Raw genomic sequence first — 21,013 nt, 5'->3', positions numbered from 1 at the left:
AAGAAGCATACCCTGTTTCAGTCTCAGAAAGGCTTCAAGCTAAGCTGTGTCCACAAATTGATTTATGGAATATAGCAATCAATAGTCTCTGGATTAGCAAAAACAAGATCAGTAAGTGGTGATAAGCATTCTGTGCAGACAACTTGTGCCTTTCTCAATAAATGTGATTCAGGAGTACTGTCAGTCAGCATTTGACAGATGGAATAGACTCAACAGAGCTGTACATGTTTCACTAGTAAACCAGACCACTTCGGTTTGAGCAAAGGAGCGCCTATCCTAAATTTAAAGTAAAATACAACTAAATCTTTAGAAAAATGTTAATTATAAACTAATGTGGCCCAACTGAAACTCAAGTCAGCATAAGCTGAGTTGATGTCATAAGGTAGTACAGTTGTACTTTAATTCACTTTTAAAAGGTTGCTATGTACTTAATTTGCTTGGTATACTAAAACTGTGGAGGCTACTACAGATTTATAATCGTCTTTCAAAAGTTTGCACTGGGAAGGTTATTTTAATGACATTTCTTACTACAGCGTGGAATGACAGGACAACGTGTGATCCATCACTCTATTTGGGAGGCAAATGAACCCACAGCCCCTCAGTCTTTAGTACTCTTACCAGCTGCTAGCAAAGGAAACAGTCATGTGTGTGCACGCATCTGCAGTTCTGATGGCATTTAATTACACACAAATCTATTGCACTCCTCCCCCAATCCCCAGGAACAAATAGCAACGCATGAAGCAGTAGCAAAGGTAAAACACCCTTGAGGGAAAATTAATTCTCATATACATCTTGGGAGGAACAAAAGACAGATTTAGTGTAAATATGTTCTTTTCAAAGTGCTTTGGCATTTGAAGGGATATTGTCAAGATTTTTTTTTTTAAGCCACAAAAACTATACTGTCAGTGAAAATATTCTACAGAAAAATACTTCTATAGATAAAGGATGCTGAATAGCCTGCTAACGGTAACCAGAGTGATTAGCTTCACTCTTCCATTCCTCTTCATACAAATGGAGCACAAAGTATTTGAGAGTTGCTTTTAAAGAAGAAAGATTTACCTACATTACCAAGGTGAGGTAGAGAAGGACTGGTAAAGGAGTAGCGCTCTCCCATAGAGGCCAATAATATCTAACATTTGTAAAGCACTTTATCATTTACAAACTGGGTTTAAGCAAACTATCTGGTTCCAGGTAGAGTCCTCAGTGCCCAGCCAGATCTTCCAGGCTGGCAGCCTTGTTGGAGAAGCAACCTCTGAAGAACACGGGGAGCAGAAGCAGTGGCCAAATAAGGGGTGAATCTACTCACCCACCACCTGGGCACACACAACCCAGATGAGCCCTAATCTGCATGCTGATGAATATAAATGAGTGGCTTTAATAAGCCATTGATGAAGTCTGTGAAAGAATGGTTCTCTCCACTCCTTCCTACCAGACAAGGACCAGGTTTAATGAAGACAATGATGAAAGGTCTGTTGCAGTGAACATACCACTAACTCACAGGAGTTCTGGAAGAAGCTTCTAACTCGGCTTTTTGAAGGGAGCCTTTTCAATGCTGCCAAATGTGTAAGGCTGTGCTTATTTGTGGGAGGGATGGCAATCTGTTCTAGTGAGCTGGGAACTTCTTTCTGGCTAAGGGGAAAGAGCAGAGAGAGAAATGGCACTACCAGTAGGACAGGTGCAGCAAAAACTAAGCAAATTGGTAATCTTAATTTTTAATTTAGAACAGCTGATACATTGGTTTATAAACTCTAACTACTGGTAACATTTGTCAAAATGGTGCACGAAAATTCAGTGAACTCCAGAAAAGTAAAATCACAGCTGATAAAACTTAAATAGTCCACAAGTTCAGGAAAATGGCTTGAGTATGAAGTGTTGAAATTTAACATTATATTGGCTGGTGCACTCATTTCAGAAACACTTGCTGATAGCCTACTATGTACCTGGCACTGTACTAATGAGACTAGTGATGGCCACATAAAGGCCATTTTTTGTCTTTGATCACCTAGAGGATTAATACACAGATGAGCTGCATGACCTTGGGCCAGCACGTCACTTCTTTGGGCCTCAGTTTGCATATCTAGATAAGAGGTATCTGTGCTTTATCAACAGTAAGCCCCATGATCAGAAACACCTAAATGTGCAGCTGCACACATTTTTTATTCATAACAATTGTAAGGAATAGTCAATTTGCCAAAAATGTGGATCTCTTTTACTAGCAATACAAAAGCAATCCAAAAAAGTTGTTCACTTTTTGAATGAAGGTGCATGATTCTTGGCCTTGTTTGTCACTTAACAATGAAAAATATCATTTATTTATTTAAACAATGATTAGGTTCCTGAAAAGTGGTAGATAATTTAAAATGCTGACATCAAGATGAAACTTTTCAGAAGAAATAAAGAAAAAGGAGATGCTTTCCAGTAGGTTAAAAAAAGGTTGTATCAAGTACCTTGCATTGCTACAAAAACTGTAAATAGTTGCTGAGGATTGCAAGCTTAGTCATGAAACAAAGCAATTCTGTCTGTCATTATCATACAGCAGTCAGCTGCTTTATTTTCCACCTTCTCCAACATGAGAATCCCTGCACATGAAGTCTGTTGGACTCAGGATGGTCCACATTAATATTCTCTTTACTTAAGGGTACTGTTAAACCATGTTTTGACTGGACTTTCTCTTAAGAGAATCATGTCTGCCATTTCAATGATCTGTACACTTTTCCCCACGTAGCCGATAACCTACATTTTGCTTTCACTGCTTCTTCATTTGAGGGCCCTCTCAGTGATGTTAACTAAGGTTTTCCAAGTATGATTTTACTGAAAAGTTAACCCCACTTTTGAGACGTTTACAATGTGAATCTTCAGAACACCAGAATCATAGTACAGTATTTCATGCAACTGAAAGGATGCTGTTGGCTAGAACACTGCCTAGTAGTACCAGCTTTCAAAATTTTTAAACTGTAACCCAGAGTAAGAACTATATTTTACATCACGACACAGTACATGCATACATGCATATGCACAAAAATGAGTGAAAAGTTCTATAAAACAAAAGTTTAATTATTCTTATTTTCTTTTGCATTTCATTAAAAAAAAGTGTTGATAGTGATTTACTAAAACAATTTCACCACCCACCAATAAACAGGATGTGATCTGTGGTCTGAACCATTATCTTACATCATGTTGATATAAGTCATGTATAGCTCATACTTTGGTTAGCCACCTGAATTGCAAACAAAGTCCTCAAATTTTCGACATGCAGTTTAAACACTGTTATTCTGAAATATATTTGTAAAGGTGTTAACTTCTTTATCACTTTATAACAAAAACATGTAAATTAACTGAGTGTAAACAGAGGCAGGATAAAACAATCATTCTTGGGTACTATGGGATATATTCTGTTAGAGTGCATATCAATCTTGGTTTACATCAACTGATGTTGACTATTAGCTTCAATCTTATTAGATTCATGAAAACAAATTGGTTTAGACCACATTGGCCAAAGAGTTAAAAATTTCAGGATTTTTCTGGAATTCACACATACATCTTGCAAATTCCAGGGATACCATGTCCTTTGGGTAACACAGTTCACCTTTCAGCACAATCAGTTCCTCTTCAAATTGCCACACTGAAAAGCAGATGTTTGTAATTTAGAGACATCCCAAGGTCTGCACTTCAAAGGCAGTCACAGAAATAAAAGCATGACTCATATGCATTAAAATCCATGCATCTTGTCTAAAACTGTAATTGTATTTCTTCCAAATACCTTCGCAGCTCTTCAAAATCTGTGATTCAATGAAATTCTAAAAATAACTGGCCCTACTAATACTGCATTCTAGAAAATTAGATAATACATTTTCCCCTCCTTTAAAAAAATTAGGTAGTAGAAACTTGAGACTAGCTGCATTGTACCCTTGAATCAAATAATGGATACCCATGGGTTAGAAATTCTCAAATCTATAAAGATATACAACTGACTTTTAAACTGTTATCTCTAATGCTTAGCACATGCACACAAAAATTTTCGTTGAATTACCAATACTCTTCTAATATTTGAATTCATTGTATAAATCTTAACTATTTCAAAATAAATTTGCACAGTTACCGCTTTGTTCAAACACTATTTGCAGAAATTTACATCTGCATATCACCTTATGGCTTAAAGTACTTGAAAAAATAAAGTCTAAGTTTCTCATCACATGGGCTTCCCTGGTGGTGCAGTGGTTAAGAATCCGCCTGCCAATGCAGGGGACACGGGTTCGTGCCCCGGTCCGGGAAGATCCCACATGCCACGGAGCAGCTAGGCCCGTGAGCCACAACTACTGAGCCTGCGCGTCTGGAGCCTGTGCTCCGCAATGGGAGAGGCCGCGACAGTGAGAGGCCCGCACCGCGATGAAGAGTGGCACCCGCTCGCCGCAACTGGAGAAAGCCCTCGCACAGAAACGAAGACCCAACACAGTCAAAAATAAATAAATAAATATATAAATTTATTAAAAAAAAAAAAAAGTTTCTCATCACAAATCTGCCATAAAGATGAGTTCACTAATTTGGGGTATTACTTTATTTATTTTTAAACATCTTTATTGGAGTATAATTTCTTTACAATGGTGTGTTAGTTTCTGCTTTATAACAAAGTGAATCAGCTATGGGGCGGGTATTACTTTAGAATGCTGAAATATGCATGTCAATCTTAAGATCTCTCACATTTATAAAACATTTTGGTGGCTTCCCTGGTGGCGCAGTGGTTGAGAATCTGCCTGCCAATGCAGGGCACACGGGTTCGAGACCTGATCTGGGAAGATCCCACATGCCGCGGAGCAACTAGGCCCGTGAGCCACAACTGCTGAGCCTGCGCGTCTGGAGCCCGTGCTCCGCAACAGGAGAGGCCGCGATAGTGAGAGGCCCGCGCACCGCGATGAAGAGTGGCCCCCGCTTGCCGCAACTAGAGAAAGCCCTCGCACAGAAACGAAGACCCAACACAGCCAAAAATTAATTAATTAAAAAAAAAAATTTTTGGTTTCTCTATTACACCTTTGATTTTTATTAACAATTTTTCTTGATTTCTTTGTTTCTCTTCATATTTAATGCCCTTGTCAGAATCTGGTTATATATTATACGTTTACACTCTTTCCTACAACACTCAGAATTGTAGAATATTGGCACTGGCAAGGAGGTAGGGGATGGAAATAATGCTGCCTTTATTTTATAGATGAGGAAACTAAGAAAACAAGTTGCCTTTGCTTAGTAGTTATTTCTCTAAAATGTTTTATAAAGCCCTATTGATGTTTGTATTGTTTATTCCAATATTTAAAAACCACTAGTTGTTTAAGATATTATAAATTCCAGTATCTGTAACTGCAAAATTGCTGGCAAAAAAGGCATCATGGTTCTTTGTTGGTTTGTCTTCTACTTTAGCTAAGCACGAGGATTTCAGAGCCGTACTGCCTGGATTTAGGCAGCAGCTCTACCGTTTATTACAAGGAAATTATTTAACCCTTTCCTCTGTTTCAGGAGAGATTAAATGGGTTAATACACAAAAAACACAACAGTGTCTGCTACATAGTGAATACTCAAAAATATAAGGTGTTATTTTTTTAATGTTTGGTAGTAATTTTAATAACTATTAAATATTCTATATTATGAAGTTTCTAATTTCACTTCGAAAATGGAGTATTAACACATTAAATAAACAATCTGGAGAAAAAGATCTCAACTGGAATTCTAAGAGATAAAATGAGCTGTCCAATGTTAAATGGCGAATTAAAAAAAAAAAGGTAGGGATAGGAGCTAGGTCTACAGACTTCTACTTCAGGGCTGTTTCCATGCCTCTTTGTAGCTTTATATGTCATCACTGAGGAATATAAAATAGATAAGTGCTATAAAGCTCAACATATGATGAAAACATAAGTGATCCACAAGAGTGTAGCTGCTTAGTAATGAAGTAGTTAATCTGATATTCTAAACAGGGAAACTGTCCTTTAAAAACTAAAGATTGAACACAGGCACACAGTATAGTTTTGATGTTTACTGATATCTGACTGACCTGAACAAAGAACAAAGACAATTAAGTCACATGAATAACAACAAACAACTTAATGCATTTTCCAAAATTCTTAAAAAGAAAGTTCCTTGGCATAGCCATACTTTCTAACAAACCCACTTTAATGTTTTCACAGTTTACAATATCAGAAATGACCTCAGGGTCAGGCATTTGTCAGTTAATGACCTGCTGCGCTAATGGCCTTCAGCTTTGCCTTGGGCACACAAGTCCTCCAGTAGGTCATTAGCTGCCAGAAAAGGGCTCTTCCCCAATCACTATTGCTAAATAAATAAAATTTGCTCCTGGGTTAAGGCCCTGTAAGCCAACTTTGGCTTAGAGTGAATTTTTTCGTTGAGTATTTACAACTCAGAGGAAAATGATGGAAATGCTAAAACCAAAGCTATATCAATAAAAGTAATGAAAAGTAGTCACATGGATCCTTTTGGATGCTCTTAAATTTTCTTTTGCTTATGGTGTTCAAATTCAGTATTAATTTAATATAGCAGGCACCAGATTACAAATGCACTGCATTTTGGAATTTCATCTATAAGTAAATTTTTTGGAGCTTATACTACATTTTCCTAAAATAAAAGGCTATAAAAGATGGCTAGGTTCCCAGGGCAGCCCACAAAAGCTTAGTTAGCCCATAATATTAGAAATACCATATACTTGTAATTAAAAATAGGATTGAAAACCACAATCTTCCAATACTTGCAACTAAACAAAATTGGAAAACAAAACTAAATAGGAAATATTTTTAAAATGATCTTTAAATGTTGCTGGTTGCAGGGAAATTTGGTTTAGTAAGAGAGTAAGGGTAGAGACACTGGTTCTTTCCTATGCCTATTTCATTTCTAATTATAATTTTCCTTTTTCTTAACACAAGAGTATACCAAGCTTTACTCTGTATTCTTCAACTCCAAGTTTCTTGGTTTATTTTTCCTCTTGAAAAAAGCAAAGAGAAGGCAAAACGGTGGATGGCAATTTTTCTGAAATAACAGGTAAAAGAAGAATGAAAAACTGGAGGAAAACAGTTGAAGAGGATGTGTATACATTTTGGAGATTGTCTAAGGTGAAATGAACTGAGTTGTGAACAGTAAGAGACAAAGAAAGGGGCACTGTGTACAAGTCTACTGGGTGAAGAAAGGATGGTTGGAGAAGAGACTGGGGTCAGGTGGCTGAGGATGAAGAGGAAGGAATCAGCTGTTCATCTGCCTAGTACTTTGTAAACTCTGAACTCAGGAAATTCCTTGAGTAAAATCATTAGAAAGGCAAAAGAAGAGTACTGAATAACTCAAGCTGGAAAATACATTTTTTTCTCTCTCTGGCTTTGGAGAAATAGCAATTTATGTCAGTGAAATTGGAGGGAAAAAAAGCTGGTTTAATTAATTTTACTTCTAGAAAGTGGGAAAAGGGATTTACAAAAATTGAGGTTGCTGAAGTATACAATGAGATTGCCATAATCAGTATGTTTCTACCTCTCATGGCCAACCACGGTGTGGGGTTCAACTGTACCCATTTCAGAAGGTGTACTTTTGTAGAACACAGACTTTAAAAAATGGGTTTCTTTAAATGCCAGGCATATGGAAGAAATGCTTCTCTTGCTCTTTTTTTCTTGTCTTCAGGTTTCTGGTTTGACACAGACACTCAGAGAAGTGTCCATTTTGCATGATGGCATTTGACCTTCCTATGACAAAAAGATACTTCATTCCATTGTTTTATGGCACCACAAGGGTAAAGTTCAAGGTTTTAATGAGATAATACATTTTAAAAGAACATAATATTTTGCCTTTTTAAAAAATTTATTGATTTATGGCTGCATCGGGTCTCCATTGCTGCGTGTGGGCTTTCTCTAGTCACGGAGAGCGGGGGCTGCTCTTCGTTGTGGTGCGCGGGCTTCTCATTGCGGTGGCTTCCCTTGTTGCAGGGCATGGGCTCTAGGCGCGTGGGCTTCAGTAGTTGCGGCACGCAGGCTCAGTAGTTGTGGCTCGCTGGCTCTAGAGTGCACGCTCAGTAGTTGTGGCGCACAGGCTTAGCTGCTCCGTGGCATGTGGGATCTTCCCGGACCAGGGCTTGAACCCGTGTCCCCTGCATTGGCAGGCATACTCTTAACCACTGCGCCACCAGGGAAGTCCCTGTCTTCTTATTTCTAGTACACATCTCAAACATTTATCACTTTTACTTTAAATACAAGGAATCAGACTCAGAATGTCTGTTTAATATGTGGCTATGTTAGCATGTGATAAGAAAAAAGCTGGAAAAATTATTTTGGGGATTTTGAAATTGTAATTTTATAATAGCATTTTGACTTCTCTGATATGGAGATAGTTTCCTTTATCGTTACAACATATGACACCCCACTTACGTTCTGCACATATTTACTCTAGTCATGAAAATGTACCCTTGACTGAGTCATATGAAGAAAAGAACATTAATCCTGGGTGTCAAACTAAAGAGGATGAAAGCAATTAATTCAATAATTTCCACAGGTAAAATACTTATGACAAGACTGTAAACACACAAGGTCACAATAATGTCTATTTTAAATGAATATGACAGAGAAAAACTTAAATTTCATATGACATAGTATGTTTTTAGGTTTCACTTTTCAACATGAACTTGAAAGTAAAATTAATATAACATAAGAAAAACATCAAATAACCAATAGCAGCTGCTTTATTAAAATATATAGATGGTATAAAAGGAGGAGATTTATATGCATAAATTGAGCATATTTATACAAACAAAATTCTTCCTTGTAAACAACATATTTATGCCTTTAGGAAAACAAAGTTAACATAAGGAAATACATCAGCTATGCAAGGACTACATCTGTGCCACTGGTTATTTAGAAATATAAATCACTAATGCTTAATAGAATGGTCCCCAGGAGTGACATCATGACAATGTTCTGGGATGTTTAGACAAGACCCCAGAACTAACTAACTCACAGATGTATAATCATAGGTCCATTAAATGAAAATCACTGCAAAGATTTAAAAAAATAACATGGTGAATTAAATTCTTTACTAGGGTCTTCACTGTACATATAAAACACTATGTTTTTTTTTTTTTAAAAGATGGCAAATAATAATGTGCACAGTCTTATTTACACTGTGGCTTAATCTTAAAATACAAATCCAGTCTACAAGTAAACACAGAGACGAGGGAAAAGCTTTAATGGTCAGCCAGATTTCTAAATTATAGTGCTTTTCTATGTTATTATTTTTCCCCAATTATTCAGCATGTCTCATTGATAGCTTGATGCTCAAACACTAAAATTTTAGATTCTGGCATGACCCCATCATTTCAGCATTCAGTGATGTTCTACATGAACACAACATAGAGCAATTTATTTCAATGGAGTCAGGGAATTTATAGCTTAAAAAGAGGCATCTGAGGTCTCTTAGTTCAGGGTCTTTATACAGTGAAGTACTAAAATAAAAAGTTGCCCTTAGGTCCCATAATTGAAAATGAATGATAACTCAAGCATTAATTTTTAAACTCACTACTGAATTCAAAATCTTGTTAATTCACACTTACGTGACTACAGCTATAACTGTAAGAAGACAATTATCAGAGGATTAATATACCAATTTCTATACTTAGAGATATTTAAAAATCTAAGTGTTACCTAAGGCAATTACCTTGAAGACCCCTAATATCTTCAGGGAAAAGCCAAAGGGAGAATAATTGACTTTGCTAATTTTACCCTTGGCAATTATAAAACAGCTCTGAATTTCATATGACTGCAGAATACTTCATCTAATGGCCTGTCCCAGCAGAAGTACAGTGATAAACACATAATATAGAAATTCAGACAAGAATTCAGTAGCAAAAGAAAATGGGAAATTGGTAGAATGAGTAAGTCAGAAAAAATTAAAGTTGCTACAAATATGCTAATTTTAATTACCAAGTTAAATATACACCCTCAAAGAAAAAGCAGGCTGTTACTGTGGAGGAACAGAAAACTATATACAACAATCCTGTGTTATGTTCTACCTGCTCCCTTATTTCTGTGGCCTCTATTTATGTTGCTATTGCTGACAATTTTTCTTTCTTATAAAAGAAAATTAAAACATCATTAAATAGAATCTAACTTTACCAAGATATTAACCATATGTAGAGAGCTTATTTATCGCCACCTCTTCTTCCCCTTCAAAACCCCCCTTTTAGTAGTTAGTATTATACTTAACTTAAGCTTCTGGGAACTCATTTAATAAAATTATTCCTCTTCTGAGATAAAACTTTACTTTCCTTAAAAAAAATATTCTAAGGGGAATATTGCCATGTATTTAAATGAAAGGAACTGGCTCTGAATATGGGAGATTTGCTTTATCAAAGAAAATTCTTTGATAAAGCATTTTAGTTACTCCTTACAATCTACTCAGTTTAAAATACTGTTCACATGATTTGGAAATCATCTATTATGATTAAAAGAGGGCTACAAAAAGCCTAGATTTGTAGAAGATCAATTATGGACCCCTGGACATGGTAGTCAAGGTCTTTCACAAAAAGTGAGCCAGTGAAGCATCTTTTGAAATTGACCTTGTAGAGCCTTCAATGACCCTTTGAAGAACAATGTGCAAAAGATCCATGTTTTGGATGAACGGGGTTGTATAGAATAAAGGCTTCAATTTAACACACAACTATCAAAGTCAGAAAAAAACATACCATGGCTTAAAAAGGAAAAAAATTCCTCACCAGACAAAGGTTGATAAAATGCAAATCTAAAGGTGCAAACCTGTGCAGAGACCGTGAAGGTACAGGGCTCCCTGGAGGGGAAGGGAATGCCTGATCATTCTTATTCCAAGGAGAAGCTTCAGGCTGAACCATTGCTTGGATATTCTAAGCTTTTTTTGGGGGTTGGGGGGAGTAAATCAAGTAGTGCTACTGAAATCCAGTGCCTAATGGAGCAGATGGTGGAGGTCTTAGACTCTGGAACATTTATAGTGATGCTTCTGAATGCAAAACACCAGGAGTGGATTTCACAGGCTGTGAATCTGATTTGATTTTGATGGGAACAAAGCCTCCATTTTCTCTGAACTTGAACCACACTGAAAGAAAGAATGTGTGAATGATACAAGCTAGCTAAGAAAAAGGAACATATTAAATATTATTCCCATAAAGTGGTTAACACAAGTGAATTCTTGTTTGTGTCATTAGAGCATGTTAATAATATTTGTACTTAATACCACCATCTTAACCTTATATAACATTTCATCGGAATAGCTTAAGTGAGTTAGATCTGATAATCAGAGCTAACAGGTATAAATTTGTCTAAAGGCAATAAGCTTTTTTTTTTTTTCTTTTTTAATGGTAGGGGCCAGGCTGAGGGCTAATTACCGAAATGTGGACCTAGTTAGTATGGCCGTAACATCTCTTCCTCTCAGGTATGTGGGTCTAAACCATGAGTGGCCAGTGTGTGTGGCTAGTCATGTGCAGCTCAAGGCACCCAGAAACCATACCAGACCTGCACTTTCTGAGGCTTCCTCCTTCTCCAAGACCCAAAGTTCAACACAGACCATAGCAGGTATGGCGAAGAGGGAAGTTGGACAATGCAGTCAGAGAGTGGCTACCAAGTCAACTGAGATTATTTATTATTCCATTTTATACGGCCAATTCATTTTTTTCTTTAGCTTCCTTTTCAGATGAATATAAACTATATATTAAAGGTACCATACTATTTTCTCCCTAAAACCAGCAGGTCTGTCTTATGAAAATATGTGCCAGCCAAAAGTGGGATGGGAAGGTAGGGCAGAATGCTATTTGTCTCCCAGTATCTATTCTCTGCATCTTCCGGATTTTTGGTTGGGCACATGGCAACCCCACAATCAAGTTTACATTTCTTAGTCTCCCTGACAGCTAGGTGTGACCATATCATTAAATTCTAGCCAATAGGATGTAAGCAGAAGGATTTCAAATAACTTCTGAGAAATGTCTTTAAAGTGGTGACACTATACAATTTATCATCCGAACTGGGCCATGTGAGAGTAAAAGGGAGTGCTAAAATAATTAAAATTTTGTACTTTTTGAAACTGATATTTATTAACTAACAATTGATTTTATTATACTGGGGGACTTGTTAACTAGTTCTATTCAAAAACCATTTTCAAAAATAAAATTTCAAAAGAAATAAAAATAACATATATCCATGTACATTAAAATAAAATAAAAAAGAACTTCTTTATATTGATAATCTGAATATTAAAAAATAGTCAGTAGAATAATTATTCTTGGTACATATTCACATGCTTTGTTTCTTAGCAATACCTGTCTCTAATATTGTGTCACTGGCATTTTTCTGAAGGATGTGTCTGTAAAAATATGGCATTTGAAAATAAAACTGCTAGCAATATTCTTCACAGTTGCATTTTATAATTAATTAATTTGAAATTATTGATATTTTAATTGATTCTTATTGGTAGACCATAATATTTTTAATTGAGAAAAATGCTCTTTCTACAGGTTCTGAGTTACTTGGTAAGCTCAGAGCAAATTTGCTAAATGGAAGAGACACTCAATTCTAATTTTTTTTTTTTTCACATTGAAAAGTGTAACTATTCCACCCCAAATATTTTCAAGGTACTGTCTTCTTGCTTCCTTCAGAGTACTTTTCTTTGGCAAATATTTTTAAAAGATAAACTTGGGCTTCCCTGGTGGCGCAGTGGTTGAGAGTCTGCCTGCTAGTGCAGGAGACGCGGGTTCGAGCCCTGGTCTGGGAGGATCCCACATGCCGCGGAGCAACTAGGCCCGTGAGCCACAACTGCTGAGCCTGCGCGTCTGGAGCCTGTGCTCTGCAACAAGAGAGGCCACGACAGTGAATGGCCCGCGCACCGCGATGAAGAGTGGCCCCCACTTGCCACAACTGGAGAAAGCCCTCGCACAGAAATGAAGACCCAACACAGCCATAAATAAATAAATTAAAAAAAAAAAAAAAAGATAAAACTTGTCAAATATATTGATTCTATGATTCTTTTGAATGTTTTGCCAAAATTAGATGCTGCAAAGTCTAGGCCTTCTCAATTTCATTTTATTCATGTATGTGTATAATTTATTCAAAATAGGAGCACCACCAAAAGATTCTTCCTGCAAGATGAAATATTCCAAATCAGAAGTACAGAATTGCAAATTTTAATCTTGTAGAGCATTTGAGTTCTTACCATTTATTTTGTTCAATTCCTTCTTTCCTTCCATAGGGAAAAATTCCAATGGAAATTTTGTTTTCATTAATTGCAGTTCTATAAAAGCTTCATTGGGTGTTTCAGTTGTTGAACACTTGATTTCAGATTTCCAATTGATTTTGAACAAAATGTCACCAAAACTTTGATGAGCCATTTATAACAAAGTTCAATACCATTGTTGGGCATAAAGATTTCTAAAATCTGATTGATGACAGGCAACAAAGAGAGAAGGCACATACTGTGGTGCTGAACTATATAGTTTTATACTCAACATCAGCTATATCCCCCAAATCTTGTAGTCCAGAGACTCTGACTATAAAGATATTTGTAAATTTTTGTAACAATAGCTTCTATTTCAATTAGTAGAATGTTGATGTTTGCTTCGATGCAATTATGAATTATGGGTATGCCTCAACCAGTTCCAAGTACTCCATAGATTTCTCAAGATAGTAAGACAGTCATTTTTATCACGACACTGTATGTGTTTCACCTAAATTTGTACTTGTATTAATATTGTAAACTAACAATTTTATCTTTCATGTTCAACTTTTTTTTTTAAGTCTTTATTGAATTTATTACAATATTGCTTCTGTTTTATGTTTTGGTTTTTTGGCCGTGAGGCATGTGACATCTTAGCTCCCTGACCAGGGATTGAACCCACACCCCCTTCACTGGAAGGCGAAGTCTTAACCACGGGACCACCAGGGAAGTCCCTCATATTCAACTTTTAAACTGAATTTCCAATCTCACTCAAAATGTCCTTACCTTTGATAGAATATATTTCCAAAAGCTTTACCTTGATTCCACGAATGGATGGAAAAAGAAAACATTTTTAGAATTAACTAAAATGATTTAATTACTTGAAGTACCTGATAACATTCAAATGAAACTGGAATTATTTAACTGTTTGCAAAGTTCTTCCATCATTGGAGACAACAAACATAAAGCTATCGCTTGTAGACAAAAATGAGTGAAATCAATTTAGAAGAATAGTTATTTATCTAAACAAAAGTTAGGCTTTACAGAGTTGTATGTATACTTTCTTCAGCTACATGGCTTAAACCATTTAAGCCTCCCTAAAGTAACACTAATTTTGGAACTAGATCCTGACATTTTTTCAGCAGATTTGACTCTTCTTGTTTTCATGTGGTCAGTGATACCACTACGGTCTCCGTAGTGGACAGTAAACGTCAATAAACATTTTATGCAAGTTACACATTCCTTATTAACTTTTTTGAGAAACAAAAATCCAGCACTTTTTAAACATAAAATATATACTTTTATTTTTTTGAGCTGTTGCCAAAAGGTTTATTGCAAAAACAAAGTACTGCCAGGGACTTCCCTCGTGGTCCAGTGGGTAAGACTCCACACTCCCAATGCAGGTAGCCCAGGTTCTATCTCTGGTAGGGGAAATAGATCCCACATGCATGCCACAACTAAGAGCCTGCAGGCTGCAACTAAAAAGCCCACATGCCGCAACTAAGATCCGGTACAGCCAAAATAAATAAACAAACAAATCAATAATACAATGAAGTGAATCAGCTATATGTATACCTGTATCCCCTCCCTCTTGGACCTCTCTCCCACCCCCCCACCCCCATCCCACCCATCTAGGTCACCACACTCAGTCTACACAGAACTGATCAGCCTCGATTTCCCACATGTCTATTTCATAGACAATGGACCTCTAACTTACTATATTTCCCACTGAGCTTTTGGACTGGTACCTGGTGGTTTTATGACTCCTGAAGGCCAGACTTGGGCCATACAATTGGGTGATACACCACATGGCCAGCTGGGGCAGCAGTGTCAAATACTTCTACCACCTGAGACAGAAAGGAGTTAACTGTCTCTAGACATTCAGTGTACTTTGTTATATTAACAATTGCCCTGCATTCTGTCCTTGATTGCGAGGTGTCTGAAAGCACTGGGAAAAGAGAGGCGTTATTGCTGGTTGTCTTTCAGATTTAATAATACCTTAACATGAGAACTCCCCCTACTGTACGAGGGTCTCACATATTATTGGCCTATGTTAGACAAAAATTGAGGCAGAGGCTGGGAGTAGAAAGCGGAGATCTATCAAACCCATGCTGGCTTATTCTAATGTAATTATTAGTAACCATCTCTGTTAAAAACAAAAAATCCAGGACAAATGCTAAGTCAGATGGGATTCTGGGACAGCAGACTTACACTGAGACTGTCCTTGGTGTCCAGGATGTACATTTACTTGATCTTCAACGGAGGAGATCTGCCCTTCTTTGCCCTTCCTCCTTCTTCCTTCCTATTGACTGGAGTGAAGACATGATGGCAACTATCTTGGGCCACAAAGTGGTAAGATAGGAATGGCAGAGCAGTAAGATAGAAGGAGCCTAGGTTCCTGACTTTAGAATCACCATATCAACCTTGGACTGCCTACTCCCAGATAGTAAAAATACGTAAAAAATGAGAAAAATAAATTCTTATCTTGTTTTGGTCACTGTTATTTTATAGTCATACCTAATCCTAACTGATAAATAAGGACTACCTCTACAATCTTTCTAGAAAGCAGCTTGGCAATATATATCAAGAATACTAAAGATGTTTAAACCCTTTGAATCCTTCTAGGAATTTATCTTAAAGAAATAATCTGGAATGAGGAAAAACTGATGTGTAAAGATGTTGACTGCAAATCTATTTATGATAGTAAAATATCAGAAGCAACCTAAATGTCCAAAAATAAGGAACTTCTTAAATAAACAATATTACATCTAAATAATTGAATATTGTGCAACCATTAGAAAGTTTATAAAAAAAGTTAATGACATTGGAAAATGCCCACATCATATATGCCATGGGAGAAAATAGGCAGGATTAAAAAAAATCTTGCACATGTAAGTTCTCACTTATGTCACCCCCAAATCCACATATATAAAGGTATGAATAAACAAACAAAAAAAGACTGAAAGGAAATACATGAAAATATCAACCAACAGTGATTATTTCTGGATAGTGAGATGATAGGTAATATTTATTTATATCTTCTTTATATTGAATATTTAACACTACCCTATAATTAACAAATAATTCCATCTGTAATCAGAAAAAAATAGAAATTAATTTCAAAACTCTTTCCTAGCATTTACCAGTTTTAACTGGTGTTGACACTGCCATCATCGTCATTATCACCATCACAATTTTACTGAGCATCTATGTGTGGGGAGTTGAGGCAGCAGGGTGTCCAGACCTCTGTGGCTCCTGCAGTCAACCAAAGGCCATCCAGATACAAGCAAACCCTGCCCAGTTTTACCTTGGTGTTCTGTAGCAGAGCTAGTCCATTGCAGGCATTTGCTAGAAGAAAGTCTCCACTCAGGATAGCTATTTTATTTCCAAACTGCATGTCTTTCAGTGGCCCATCAGAAGATTGCAATTCATCTAAATTTACTATCCCACGATGTACAAGGAGAGCAGTATGGATAAGTTCTGTGATCTCTGCCAAACTTCTTTGACTAAAACATAAAGGTAAGACTTGTCTGAGTATAAAGAATACCAACTTATCACTAATGTCAGACTTCAGTTTTCAACAACAAAATATTTTATAGATTAGTGTCTCTTTTTTAAGATTATTCCTTTTTCATGAAGTTTTTTTCTATTGAGATATAATTGACATATAACATTATATTAGTTTCAGGTGTACAACATAATGATTTGGTATTTGTACATACAGTTGACCTTTGAACAACACGGGATTGAACTGTGTGAGTCCATTTACATGAGGATATTTTCAATTAATACTTAGGTATTATACAATCCGAGGTTGGTTGTATTTGCAGATGTGGAACCACAGATATGGAGGACCGGCTATGGGCCTTGAGCATCCGTGGATTTTGGTATCTGAAGTGGGTCCTGGAACCAATCCCCCGTGGATATCAAGGGAGGGCTGTATTGCAAAATGAACACCACAGTAAGCCTAGTTAACATCTGTCACCACATGTAGTCACAAATTTTTTTTTTCTTGTGATGAGAAGATCTACTATCTTAGCAACTTACAAATACACAATACAGTATTATTAACCACAGTCACCATTTATACATTATATCCCCAGTACATTATATCTTCATGGCTTTTTTTTTTTTAAATAACTAGAAGTTCGTGCCTTTTGACCACCTTCACCCATTTTGTCTCCCTTCCCACCCCCCACCCCCCCGACCCCAACCTCTGGCAGCCACCAATCTGTTCTCTGTATCTATGAGTTCAGTTTTTGGTTTTTTTTTTTTTTTTTTTTATATCCCACATATAAGTGAAACCATACAGTATTTGTCTTTCTCTGACTTATTTCACTTAGCATTTTGAAGTTTCATGGGGTTTGTTTTTGAAGGTTTCAAATGCACTTTTTTTCAATCATGCCATATTTTAATGGGTACACGGTACTTTTACTTGGCATCAATTATGAGTTGGTTTTGAAGCAATTCAGTATTATACCAGCTGGATGACTGATGATCACTGATCTCTCCATTCTTTTGGGGTGACTCTGCTAGCGGGGGACAGGTTCCACAGTATTCCAATTTGTGTTGCTGCATATACCCATATAGCAACACAAAGTGGCCCCACTAGTATTACCAGTTTGTCATGGAAATCAGGTGTACGTTTCTGGTGTCTCTGTCTTGCCATTGTTAGCTGAATGCTTCAAACTCAGGGAAACATCATGAAGCTGAAGACAGAACTGTGGCAAATGCAACTGAGGGTTTGGTGTAACTTCGTATCAAGCACCCTCGCAAAGACACTTGAATGAAGGTTTTATTAGAGGCCTTTCCACCAAGTAGTTTGGGATCCATAAGCAGATCCTGACACCTTTCTTCTCTCTACCATTCCCCACTCTCTATCCCACGAGTCACCAGGATTCCCCAGAGAGAAGCTGACCAGTAAGGGCCACCCTCCACAGTTCCATTTAGATACTTTGTTCTCAGTATAACTTTAAGATTTCTGAGAATTCTTATTGGTATCTAATAAAACTCCAATTTAAGTGGGAATATAACTTGTGCCAGACATTAGGCTAAGCACTTTTATGCATTATTACTTTTAATCCTAAATGCAAAGCTGTGGGATTTACAGAGATGAACAGAATGTGGTCTCTTCCTTCAAGGACCTTATCTTTCAGAACAAGAACCAAGATATATATCTACAGCAGTAATTAAAATAGAGAAGGCCCTTGAGGAGCTTATAGTATAGTACTGTATCAGACAGGATTTCAAGAGATGTTTGTTTTCTTTTTTATACTTTTCTATAGTTTGTACATTTTCTACAACAAAAGTATTACTTTTATAATCATAAAAAAATCAACAATTACTAAAAAATTTAAACCTCATAACCACCCTATGATAGGTATTACTAACCTCTTTTTATAGGTGAGAAAATTGTTGTACACAGTTTAATGACTTGCCCAAAGGCACACAGTAATACAGAGCTAGAAATCCATTGAAATCTGTTACAAATGGCCCCATGTGAATCATGCCTCTTCGTTTCCACGCTCCTGTGTAGTCCCCTCCACCCTAACTTTAGGCTTCACCATGTGACTTACTTTGGCCAAAAAGACATTAGCACACGTGACATAAGTAAAGCCTTCTAAGTGTTTATGCATTAAGGCTTGTCCAATGCAGTCACACGAGCGACCCCAGAATGTAAGAAATAAAATGGCTGTTTCAAGTCACTAAATCTTAGGATAGTTTGCTATGAAGCAATAGCTATCTGATACAGAAACTGGTATATCTAGGAGTGGGTGCTGTTGCAACAAAAGCCTAAAATATGTGTCAATGGCTTTGAGTCTGAATGTTTGGGGCTAGAGGTAAAGGCTGAAGAAATGGCAAAGTCTTAGTAGAATCTGTAAAGGCAGTGAGGAAACTGTTATTGGGGGATTGAGCAAAAACATATGGTGTTATAAGGTAGGGAAACAACTTGCAAAACTTTTGTCTGTGGTAACTTGAAAGATAGAAAATATACCTAAATAAAATATTAAAAAGTAGGTAGTGAAAGTAGAGAGATCAGTGGAGGAAGCTATAACAAAGGCCCAAGTAATAAAAGGGTTTGACCTAAAGGTCAAATTTAAGCAGTTGACCTAGAATAACAGCCTTAGACAAGGAGACAAATAAATATAAGACAATCAAATAATAAATATAAGAGACTCTTCTCTCAAAAAAATGTAGTACTCGTTTAACAACTATAGTACAGTAATTACATAAAGATGCAATAAAGTAAAGGAGTCAAAATACTTGGCATCTACAAAAGAAAAATTACGTTTCTAATTTACTCCCCTTGCTTCAAAAAAAAAAAAAACAAAAAAAGTAAAAGAATATGTAGGGCTTCCCTGGTGGCGCAGTGGTTGAGAGTCTGCCTGCCAATGCAGGGGACGCGGGTTCGAGCCCTGGTCTGGGAGGATCCCGCGTGCCGCGGAGCGACTGGGCCCGTGGGCCACGACTGCTGAGCCTGCGCGTCTGGAGCCTGTGCTCCGCAACGGGAGAGGCCGCGACGGTGGGAGACCCGCGCACCGCGACGAGGAGTGGCCCCCCGCTTGCCACAGCTGGAGAGAGCCCTCGCACAGAGGCGAAGACCCAACACAGCCAAAAATAAATAAATAAATAAATAAATTTTTAAAAAAAATGCAACTGCGGGGGGGAAAAAAAAAAAGAATATGTAAAAATGACCCCGTGTACATACTGTATCTGACTACAAATTGGGGGTGTAGGAGAAGATGAACCAGTGAGTTAAACAGCTTCTGAAAAGAGTAAATTCATGGTTTAGATTAAAACCTCACTACATCCCAAAGAAAATCACCAAGGATGGAGACTTATAAGACTATTGAGAAGTTAACAGAAAACATTTTTAAGAAGGGAGCTAAAATTTAAAACTATCCTTAAAAAGAGTGACTAAAAGAAAGGAATAAAAATATATTTTATTAGTACCCTGCAAATGTATTCTAGTTTACGAAAAAGTTCGCTGCTACATTTCACAAAAATTGCACAATGAGATGAGCAAGTATAAAACTCAAGAAGGGTTAAGCACTGGATAAATCTCTCATGCAGTTCAGCTTATGAAAGAAAGTAACAACCAGGGAAGCAGAAGTTGTAGGTGTTCTGAATTACCCTAAGGATGAAAATGAATGATTGGGAGCTTTTAATAAAGACATCTATAATCATAAAACTGCATTCATTAAATAAATGGCAATCTTTAAATGCCACATGGCCAGAAACAACAAAAACAGTGGTAATAACAAAAATGAAAAACCATAATATGTACAGTACCCACCATTCGCAAAGAACTTTCACTTATATTATCTACTTGTGATTCTAATTACAGCAGGTCTGGGAGGTTAAATACCTGGTCGGAACATTCAGTTTATAAAGGACAAAGCTGGAACTCAGAGCCACCTTGTCATAGTGACCAATGATAATTTAAAATGTTTATTTACCTAATGAATAGTAAATGGTGGTAGGGGGCCAAAGTCACCAATGTTACCAAGATTGGTATATGCCCACCACAAACTTGTCCAATTTTCATCCTTAGTTCTAAGCACTACAGAAGAGAATTTTTCTAGGAGAAAGTATATTATGACTAGACTTGACTCTTTTTGTTCATAGTAGCTAGGGAAAGTAATCAAGCTGTTTCCAAATCATTTGGTTAGAATCAAATCAAGTGATTTAACTCAGTCAGTAATCTGGATAACAGTTCTACCTCTGCCTATAACAGACAGGTCGTGGGCAAATCCCTTAAACTCTCAGGCCCTTGGTCTTCTGAACACTGAAAGGAGGGGAACTGGAGAAACAG

The 21,013-nt window shown here is 36.9% G+C and overlaps 1 protein-coding gene across 6 annotated transcripts in view; it reads right to left on the bottom strand.

Moving 5' to 3' along the window:
- PDSS2 (decaprenyl diphosphate synthase subunit 2) overlaps positions 1–21,013 on the bottom strand; it is a 264,539-nt gene that overhangs the window by 96,219 nt on the left and 147,307 nt on the right. For all 6 annotated transcript variants that reach the window (XM_061207024.1, XM_061207027.1, XM_061207022.1 and 3 more), the window contains one exon: positions 16,505–16,703. In XM_061207024.1, coding sequence (XP_061063007.1) covers positions 16,505–16,703 — 199 coding nt within the window. The remainder of the gene's footprint in view (positions 1–16,504; positions 16,704–21,013) is intronic.

Source organism: Eubalaena glacialis, chromosome 12 (genome assembly GCF_028564815.1).
Source record: "Eubalaena glacialis isolate mEubGla1 chromosome 12, mEubGla1.1.hap2.+ XY, whole genome shotgun sequence".
Classification (NCBI taxonomy): domain Eukaryota; kingdom Metazoa; phylum Chordata; class Mammalia; order Artiodactyla; family Balaenidae; genus Eubalaena; species Eubalaena glacialis.
This window is presented reverse-complemented; position numbering and strand designations above follow the sequence as displayed.